General features: G+C 46.7%; 1 protein-coding gene across 1 annotated transcript in view; it reads right to left on the reverse strand.

Moving 5' to 3' along the window:
- Nucleotides 1-10,342, reverse strand: part of GRAMD1C (GRAM domain containing 1C) — a 53,410-nt gene extending 43,068 nt beyond the window's left edge. The window contains 4 exon segments of the mRNA XM_080393614.1: nt 8,242-8,370; nt 9,801-9,851; nt 9,853-9,888; nt 9,890-10,342. Coding sequence (XP_080249740.1) covers nt 8,242-8,370; nt 9,801-9,851; nt 9,853-9,888; nt 9,890-10,000 — 327 coding nt within the window. The 5' untranslated portion in view covers nt 10,001-10,342.
- Between the last annotated feature and the right edge of the window lie 443 nt (nt 10,343-10,785).

The raw sequence follows: 10,785 nt of genomic DNA on the forward strand, positions 1-10,785 counted from the left end.
TTTGTGTAAGAGGCTGTTCTGGATGAGAGGAAGACTGCAGAGGGAACAGCAGACTGCCTAGGAGCTTCATCCTGCACAGACCACGAGCCACGACAGCAGTGAGGGGCTGTGGAGTCCCTCTTTGCTGCTTGGCATCACCCACCCATCCCCAGCTGCAAGACTGCATCCCCTAGAAGCCATCACAACACACACAAGGTTTCAGAGCTGTAAGAGAAGAGGCAGGTGTCTCCACAGTGCATCCACCTCACCCACACAAGTCAGATCCCCTTGGGCACCTGGCTGAATGTGGAGCTAATTACTTGCTCAGCAGCAGGGAAGAGAGATCCCTCTCTCCTAGCACAGCCCTACTAAGGAAGCGGAGAGAAGAAGCAGAAAAAAGCATCTCAAGGCTTTTAAATCACTGATTATATCCAAATGCTTGAAAGGAGAAGATAGTCAAACACAATGAGACTATATTTACAGTCATTTTGCCAGCCACAGCTGCTCACTAGCATTAAGCAGTTGTCTGTGCACACTTAGCTGGGTGGTGGCTTTGGATGGCCCACAGTTCTGTTGTCAAGATCAGCTACATATGTAAATATCAGGAACTGGTTTCACCAGAAAAACGAGGCAACTCTTCTGCCTTCCCAAAGCAAAGCTAGGACACATCACAGGGAATCTTCTCTGTGAAGATTCTCTGAAAGAGCAGCAAGATCTTGGGAGGCAAATCCATACAGAAAAATATTCACTGGGGATTTCTTGCCATCAGAAAGACAGTAAGAGGACTCAGCGTGATCATCGAAAGGTGCTGCCAAAGCCTGGGTATCAGTGTGACTCAGGCCTCCGAAGCAGCATGAGGATGAGTGATTTAAATGCATTTCCTGTTTATAACACCATCTACAGCCGATTAAAAACCTGAGTGTGGACATTTGCAATTAGCAATAAGGCTGATAAATGTTTGTTTCATCCAAACTCAAGAGGTACTTGGTAGATGTAATTAATTATATTTGAAATTGAAATTAAATTTAAAATAAGAAAGTTAAGCAAAAAATTCAAGAGATCTGGACACTTCCACCAACCAACATCTTCCCCAATTCTCAACTGGAAACTGAAGTGCTTTTAGCTTCCAGGAGGCAAGATGCTCCAGTCTCAGATTTACTCAGCATTCTCATCAATACCATCCATAGCTGGCAATAATTTCTTTGGATCTGGTACTAAAATTATGCCTATAATGCCCCTGCCAGAGACCCTGCTTCTTGCTGCCTCCCCAAGACACTAGCAAAGCCAAGTTTGTAAGAGTTTTAAGTTTTAGAAAAGCCTAGCTCCTTTTCATCTAAAAACTGTGATTCTGTACCTACTTTCCTGACTTCAAAGCACAAAAAAGCAACAAAAAACCCTTGTGACACATCAAGTTCTAAAACAATATAAATAAACCAAATGTGTTTGTATGAACTCTCCAGTTACTATTTTAACACTGTGTAATTGAAGTGAGTTTGTCACCCTCCCAGCACAAAGTTATCCTTCAGCTCAGACAATCTGTCCACTCCCCAGTTTAATTTCCAGTCCTGTAACTATGTTGTCCAGGTTTCAACAGCTAACCAATATGATGCAATAGCAATTAAAAGCTCAGCCAAGATGATTTCCTTTTGGATAAAAAATACATTCCTTTCCAAACAGCAGTTTCATCTGACTCTTATTTGTTCCTACAGCATGTGTGTGAAACAATTAGCCAATGTTATTTGTTAACAACATCTGTTCCTTCACCTGATCTTTCACTGCAGGCTGCCTAAGTAACAAAAAAAAGTCAAACTGCCTGTCTTTACACTCACTTGATCCACTTAAACAGGGGGGAAAATATCCAGATGTTTTGGGTTTTGTTTTGTTTGGGGTGTTGATTGTTTTTTGGGGGGAAGCAGGGGGGGAGGGGGGAGGCACGCAGGGGCAACTCATACAGTAAAGACATTACTTCTGAACATCTGTCTTCCTTACCTACCACAAAGTCCCACCAAGATTAATTAACACAAAAAAGTAACCAAACAAGAAGCAAAAGAATTACATACTTCAGTTGCACTTTTTCTTCCTTACTTTGCCACAATTGGACTCTGGCATCTCTGATTCGTATCTAAGATTAGTAATAGTCCCCAAATATTGGTCAGAAAAAGAGGTCATAAAGGAAACAATCAGTCATCTTGGTAGTAACTCCTCTTGGCGTCATTTACTTTCCAGCAACTCATAGAAGGATACATAAATACTTTGGATCAGGACTACAATGACAACCTGAAGGAGCATATTAAACAAACTACAACAGTAGTTACATAGTTTACAGTAGTCACTGTAGCCAAGTACATGAACTGTTTCCGTATAATTACACTTGCCATCTCGTTAAGTCTGCCGGTAGCCATACTGTACTTGAAATTACATGGAAAATAGCACTCACTAAGCAACTGCCCCAAAACAGTTGTTCCTAATTTGATCTCTTCTACCTTAGAAAAGATAATGCAGATTTTGCTCTTAGTCATTTATTTATCAAAAGCTGCTACCAGATTTGATTGAACCGTTCTCAGCAAACACAGACCATACATAGTTTTTCTTCAATTTTATATTAAAATAGAATGCAAAGCGTCAGCTATTGGGAGACACGTATCAGTACTAGCTGATAGGAGCCACATACGCTTCAGCTCACTATCACATACCTCCACTCATTCTGAACAGGTACAGCAAAAAAACACAGACTTTACTGACTCTGCAAGCAACTTCAATAAAGAAGGACTACGTAAAAAAAAAAAACAAAAAAACCCCCACCTTACTCCACCTAATTTCTAAAATGCTGCCAATATCACCACGGAATCTTGACATAACTCCATTAGTGCACAACCATCTGCTACATAGGATGACACAAAATATAACTTCCAGAGCTGTCATTAGCTGAAAAGCCATATGCTTATCTAGAGTGCTCTTATGTTTTCTTATAGGTAAGCATGTCCCAAATCACCTAAACCTCAACAAAAGATCTCAGATTTTGATTATTTTTTCCTTAAGTACCTCCTGGAGAATTTTCTACTCCCAGTTGCCACTAATGACTTTAAACAATCACATCCGATACAGTTTCGGTTACCTGCCATCTTTCCCTCCGAAAGGATGCAAGTAGCCCACCTGTAGCAGACTTGAAGAACAGTGCTTGTTATGCAGAAATACTGAACAAAGCTGAAACCAAACCACAAAGACACACACACACACCTGAAAAAGCTTACTTGCATCTCCTGGAGCTGCTTTTTAAACCTTTCATTCCACAAGCCACAAACTGTCCTCTGATTCAAAGGATATCATCATTCAGCCAACTCCATGCTGATTTTCTGAACTATATTGCATTTCTAATGGCTTTGCTCCCAGTGACTTAAAAAAAAAAAGTAAATCACATGAACCTGAAGTATTTTCTTCCTGATCTATAACACTTCATCCTCAGGTTCTAGACTAATTCTTCAGATGTCTGTAATAAGTCACATTATATTAGAGCTTCCCGCTGCTGCAGCTGGGAAAAGCTGATTTAGACAGCACCGACTGCCAGTCTTTGTTCAGAACAGGCTGAAACCTGATGGCAGTCAGATCTGCTCAGTTTGGAGCTGCATCAACAGCAGTAAAGAGATTCCCAGGGTGAAAAGAAGTGAGAAAAACTTTAGCCTAATCAGCCACATTCAAGGATTAGTCAGAACTATATAGTTCATCTTCTTTTACCATTTTAAAACACTGCATCTGTATAACAGTGCCATCACAGGGCTAAAAAATAGGCATCTATCCTAGAGATTCCAGATAGGTCATAAATAAATGCAAGCACAGCGAAAGGTATTTGTACTGAAGTTTCAGAAAAAAACAGCCTAAGTGTGTTTCAGATTTTTATTCTCTTTGGAGACCTACAGCATTTATCCAGTCCTCATCCTCCTTAGACTACTTTGCACCAGCAAATAAAAAGGAGGATAAAAATCCTCCTCTGATGTCACCGGCCATGTCATCTCTCCTTCACAACCCAGGCATTTGGAGGCACAGAGGAGAAAAGCTTTCATCAAAAGTAATGTATCACATACACAATACAGGACATGAAGCAGCTGTCATAAGGCCTTAAATCCCAGCCTACCAAAACATAGCTACAGATTTTACAAGCCTAGTAAACATTCCCAGAGTGAACAGAGGTCTTCAGAGAAAGGTGGAAGGCACATTCAAAGAATTATAGATGCAAGAAATACTTAATCTAACCCTTACTAGTTTCATGCCCCAAAATACGTCAGCTTGTATCCGTGCTGCAGTAAGTTATTTACGAAGTTATTTACGAAGCTGTAGTGTATATCTGCATCCCTTCTGTGCAGGTTTGAGTCATATATGCTTATCGTATTCTTGGCACACGTATTCTCACATGCTCCCACAGACTTGCTCTTTCTCATAGAAACCAAATCCATGTTTGTAAAAATTAAACACCCTTTTCTAAATCTTGTGCAACCTCACTTGTTCTTGTATTATGAGAAATAAAAGGCTTATTTTCACTTTTCACTGTATCACTTGTTTGCTTCTGCTGTTCTATTCCTCCACACTGACCAACTTTAAACTGATACTACCTTGCAATCAAATAGGCTTTTTTCCCCAGCACCTCCTTGGTGCCTCACATTCCCAAATTCTTAAACAAGCCTCCCAGACAAAAGCCATTTTCTGAGATGCTCATTTGATTTCAACTCTTTCCACCTACCTTTTTACTGCAAGGGAAGGACTTACTTTTTTGTTCTTTCTTTCCACAGGCATTCTTCTTATTGTAGACATACATGAACTCTGACTGTTTTTTAATAGAAACTAGAGTCCCCAGACAGAAGACCCTCATTTTTGATGCAAGGATCCTTTTCGTTAGCTTTCTCATTCACCTTTACCTTCTTCATTACAGTAAAACACTTAAGACTTTCACAGGTTTCTTCTCCCAAGGATATTAAATTGAATTATATTTCAGTATGAACAGCATAAGAAGGATAAAAAGTGAATTCAGAATCTTGAGGTACGGCTTCCAGATGCCACTTAATTTCCAATGCATCTCTGACTTTCAGCACTTCTATTTGCAGTTGCCAAAATGAGAACCATTTAAAAGTAAATGCAGGCTTCGCAGGTTCCAGTAAAGAGGGAAAGCCCTGAGATTAAGTTTGCAAGCAAGTTTTCTATAACCTCACTGGAGGAGGAAAGAAGTCTAGCTTTGTCCACCTTCAGGAAAGAATCTTCAAAAAAAACCACCAAAACAAACCAAAAAACACCCCCCAACTACCACCCACCTTAAAAACAGCAGTTAGTAACACCACCAGTTTAAGAATTGCTTACAGTAGCACAGAAAATGAATTCTTTCTCAATTTTTTTTCAATAAAGCTATCCGAAGTATTATTTTTTTTGAGAGATGGGGAAAAATTACGCATAGTAGGTAGGATTCTCTTCTTTTCTTTCTTCCCTGCTGTTTTTTCTGCTACCTTTCCTTCTCACCACTGCCAGGAAAGAGATGATATGCCAGAGGCTCCCAACCCTAGCTTGCTGCTAATTACATGTGCTCACAGCACCTATTGAGCATTCATGATACCTGGCCTGACTTCTAGAGGCATGGCACAATTGCCTACTCCCACTCAAATCCATGAAAAATTGAAGTCAAACCAGTTGGGCTCTAACATCCACATTTTGTTTCCACCATCAAGAGAAGCAGGTGTACATACTTAGAAGAAACCAATCCTTGGAGCAAACCAAAGTGACCAGAAACATGCAGGCTCTCAAAGCTAATAACCCAGGCAGCAGAGCTGATCCCTGCATGCTACCGCAGGCTAGTCATGCTGTTGTAGCAATTCTTTATTCTACTGACTTAAGAGTAGGCATGAGCCTAACAACAAATCCACACCTGCCACAGGACACAAAGATCATCCTTTGTCAAATGTTAGTGACACATGCTTTGCACACACTACAACAAGCTGCCTTCTGTGTTATCACCTACACATTTACTATGACTCAGTATTTAGGGAGTTTTAATGATTTGTTTATATAGTCAGCAGCTGATCATCAACCATGCAAGTTATTAAAACACGTTTTCTGTCTAGAAAGGCAGGGAAGAACAGGGAAAGATGCCAATGACATAACATTTTAACTAGAAGATCTTAATTTTTGCCTTGAACTTGTGACTTCCTGCCTCTCACTACCTCTAAGTTTGGTTCCCTTAAGCGTGAGAAAGCGAGTACCACATCCTCCTATAATGAGATCGGTAGATGTTTTAAAAACTAATCAGTGACAAACGGTACTGCTAGAATTTTACAAGCCACAGCACTATCTTACAAGAGGCGAATATTTACACAGTTCCTTTGTTTTAACTGCAAGGTCATATTTGCAGAACTAGATAAACACCAACTTCAAACAAATACTGAGGTCTTGGAGTACAAACCATAGACAGAAGGCAACCATTTAATCATACTAGGCAACACCTCACACTTTTAGCAGCCAATGCTGCACTGAAGGACCTCATTGCCCTGAAATTACCAGCACGTGTTACACTACAGGCAGAAAGTAGCCCTGTGAGGATGCACAAAACCCTGCATCATACACCCCTACAGCTATGTTCAAAGAAACTTCTAGCCTTTGGCACAGCTCTCAAACATAAAAATGCAAAGCCTATTGCACACTTATCTTCTTCATATATTACATTTTACTGACTTTTAGATTGCCAAGCTCATCAAGGAAAGACTGAGTTGCTAAATGAAAGTCCAACAAACAGATCCCAAGACCTAAACAGATTTCTTCCTCACATATACCATCAACTGCATTAACTGTTGTATACAAATAATCAAGAGTTAGTTTACACAATCTAATTTGCCATCTAACAAGAGCATAGCTGGCAGTTATGATGTCTGCACAGCATGACTTGCTATCTATCGATTCAAGTACAGAGATACAGCTGGGCACAGGCAAAACCACCCTGTATAGTCTTAGTCACTGTAGAAACAGTGGACAACAATCCGAGTACTCACTCTCTATCAACACAATTCTACAACCTGCCAGGATTCATTTGGCCCATCCCACTGCCATTGGCTCCAGGCTAGTGTCGCTCACTTGAAGAGTACACATGCATTTTGAGGAAAGTTTATGCTAAGGCCTGAGATGCAAAATCAGTCTTCTGACCCTTAGGACATCTGCTTAGCTTGCACAGGAGAGATGAAAAGACATACAAGTTAAATTTATAAATAAGGAGTTGGGAAATCTGACACCCACCCCCCCCCCCCCCCCAGTTCTGCTCACAGCTCAGCCACAGATTCCCTATAGCCTTTGCTAGTTACTTAATCTTTCATCCGGTGAGCACAATGAAGACACTGATGACCTCATCAGGACAAAGACACGATAGTCCTAATGATGTTCCTATGCAAAAGCTGAAGCATGCCAATTTACTGAGGCCACCTGACGCAGAACCCGAGTCAGACTGTCAGAGCTGTGAGGAAGGGAATCCAAGTCTCTCATGAGATAAGGTCTTACCCTGCCTGTGGCTGCACGCGCTAGTGTTCCCCTTCCCAATCTAACACCAGCCACCAAACTAATAGCACAATATATGCTCTAAGACTACAGCTCTAAGTTTACCCTCTCTCATGGCATTGGGAGGGGCGGTGAAGGGAGGGGAAGAAAAACCCGTCAAGGGCATAATAAAAGTATTAAAACCAGCATTTATTATTACACCCTCCACTTTCAGTGGAACATCTCTCTGGAGAGAACAAAATTAAACCTCGCCTTTCTGCCCTTCTTATTCACAAATCCCGTTCCTTACACGGGAAAAAAAGAAACTTATTTACTCTTTTGGAAAACAAACGTGTTTACTTGACAAAACACAAGGCACTAGGAAAGCACATCAGAAGAACCACACAACACTGAGAATCAAAACTCAGCCCTTACTGTTAAAAAGCATCAACAGTGGATAGGTTAACAAACCATGCAAGGAACTGGGAGACAGGACTGGGCACAGAAGCCAGAAGGCCTGTCACTAACTTGATACTTGACATCAGGTAAAAATTTCACCCCCTCTCAGTCTCAGCTTACACTTTAGTAAGCTGATAATGATAAAATTACCTACCCCACTACATGGGTGGAGAGCACTTTACTAATTCATGACTACAAAGCAACATGAGAACCGGGCATATACAGCTAGTACATACACACACATATATAAATTAAGACATACATATTTATAAATATAACACAAGTTAGAAGAAAGATAAAACTCATTACCCAAAAGCTCCAGTCAGTACTCCAGCTATACTGAGCAGGACCCTGCATTTTCTCTGTGCACGAACCAAGAGTCTCCTCTGAATCAGCAAGTAGCTGGCTAATAAGACCATGATCCACTTCATGAACTTCCTGTGAACACAGAAGCAAGGTATGCAATTCAACAATGGAGGAGAAAGGTGAAATAAGATGATGGTTAATCCATTTAAGAACTATATATTAAATGAAACTTGACATGCTAGTTTCACCGAGGTGAGTGGCATGGAAACGCTTCCCACTGACAGCCTTTTCATTCATTTTACATTTTTTACAGAGTATAATATATTTAGTTATCACTTACATTTTTATCAGAGTATTTTACTTCCACAGCAGCCCCTCAACTTGCACATCAAAGCCGCGCAGGCATTTAGAGCTGGAGTAACACTGACATGAGACATTCAGTGCAGGACACGCAGCACGTCTCTAGAATCTGCGGGACCTTTCAAAACTTGAGAAAGGTCATGGAGGTGCAGCATGTACCAGAGGACTGACACAGATTATTACAATACAGATAGATCAAATATTTCTACGTAATATTAGCTGCGCTGTCAATTGTGCATTTTGAAATACATAAATAAAAGCGCAACACTTCAGAAGCGAATAGGTCTATTTGCATCACTTGTTTTAAAGATAAGCTGTTGTCCACAGCGCTCTCCCTCGATAGCAATATTCACTTGGGAAGTCCGTCTGTCTCCACAGAGGGAAACCGAGCCACAGCAAGACACCTGCCCCAAGCCACCTAGCAAACTGGCACCAAACCCGCCCGGGGCCCTAACCAAGAGCTGACACCGGCGGTACTACCGGATCCATCCATAAGAGACGAAAGCGGGTTTCGAGACCGAAATTTCCAGACTAAACCGACTCAAAACCAAGCCGACGCTGGCGCCCGCACACAGGCCCACGGCCGGACGGGGCTGCGCACACCCCGCCGGCGCTCCCCCGCACCCCGCCCGGCCCGCGGCCCAGGCCGGGTCCGCTCCGGGGGGGAGGGCAGAGGCACCCCAGGCTACGTGGCGCGGGCGCAGGGCTGCCCTGCGGCGGCTCTCCGCGAACACACGGCCTCCCCGAGGCCCGCACCCCGCCTGCCCGCACAGACCCGCAAACGCCACGGGGGTGCCGCTCCCGACCCCCCCCCCCCGCCGGAGCGCGGCGGCTGCCACAGCAACCCCGAGTGCTGCCCCGCAGCGCGGCCCGGTCTCTCCCCCGGCGGCTCCCGGCCCCCCGGAGCCCAGACCCTCCCTCCGGGGGCCGCAGCAACCCCGCGGGACGCCCGCCGCCGCGCCTCCTTACCGGGGGCCCACGGCACCGGCTCTCCGCGGGCCCCGAGGGCCGCCGCCGCCCCCGCCCGCCTCGCCCCAAAAACTTTCCGGGAGGTGGGCGGTGGTGGCGGCGGAGCGGAGCGCGGCGGCCCCGCACCCCCGGGCGGCGCTTCCCGGCGCTACCCGCGGGGGCAGCCCCGCAGCCTCGGCCCGCCCGTCCCGTCCCCCGGGGGAAGGCGCGGGGCTCCCGCCCTCCGCACCTACCTGGGCAGCCCGCCGCCGGCCGGCTCGCCCGGGGGATAGCGCGGCGGCGGGCCGCGGCGGGGCAGCGGCCGGGGGCATGGAGCCGGCCGGAGGGGCGGGCGAGGGCCGGCGGGGAGCGCGCTGACCGCGACGCTTACCATGGAGGGGGGCGAGGGCGGCGCGGCGCCCGCTAACTGCCACGGCGGGGCCGCGGCCGCCATTTAAAGGGGCAGGCGCCGGCCGGGCCGCGGACCCGAGGCGGTTGCCAGGAGCGAACGGCGCCGTTCTTGAGGAGGGGAAGCCGGCAGGGGGGACGGGGACGGCCGCGGCGCTTCTGATCCCCCTCCTCGGCCCGCTCCAGAAACCCCTCAGCGGCTTCCGCAAGGGTTAACTACGAAGCCTCAGGGCCGGTAGGAAGTTTGAGGGCTGTAGCCGGACGAACTCCCGGCTGCGGGGAGCCGGGGGGCGGCGGCGCTCACCGCCTCCCTCCCGAGGGACCCGCCGCCCTCCCCTGGCGCGCAGCCCCGGCAGTCGCTTAACCAGCGTCCGGGCAGCAACAGCGGCTCCTCACCCGGCCCAGGGGGGTCTGGGGCTCAGCGGAAAAAGGCGCCGAGAGGCCGCTCCAGGGGGGGAGAGGGGAAGGGCCCCGGGCGCCCCGGTCCCGGCCGATCGCCCGCCAGCGCCGCCGGCGCGGCCACCTGCGGCCTGAGCGGCTGCCCGGGGCCAGGCCCCGCGCCCCTGCCCGGGCGCTGGCGGGGCAGCCGGCTGTGCGCCGCCCTGCCCGCTGCGGGGGGGCCGGCCGCCGGGGCGTGAAATAAGGGAAGTAAATGGTGGGGGACTCGTCTGAGGGAACGCAGGCTCTCCTGAGCGGCGCCGAGGGTGTCTGCCCCGAGCTGCGAGCGCCCAGAGGTTTGGCAAGCTGGGCTGCAAGTGAGAGGGCATCAAACGGCGTCCCTCGGATCAGGGGACACAACCAGAGCGATGGTGGCTTGCACATCTGTGCCGT

The sequence above is a fragment of the Falco punctatus genome (assembly GCF_963210335.1).
Source record: "Falco punctatus genome assembly, chromosome: 6".
In the NCBI taxonomy this organism is placed as follows: domain Eukaryota; kingdom Metazoa; phylum Chordata; class Aves; order Falconiformes; family Falconidae; genus Falco; species Falco punctatus.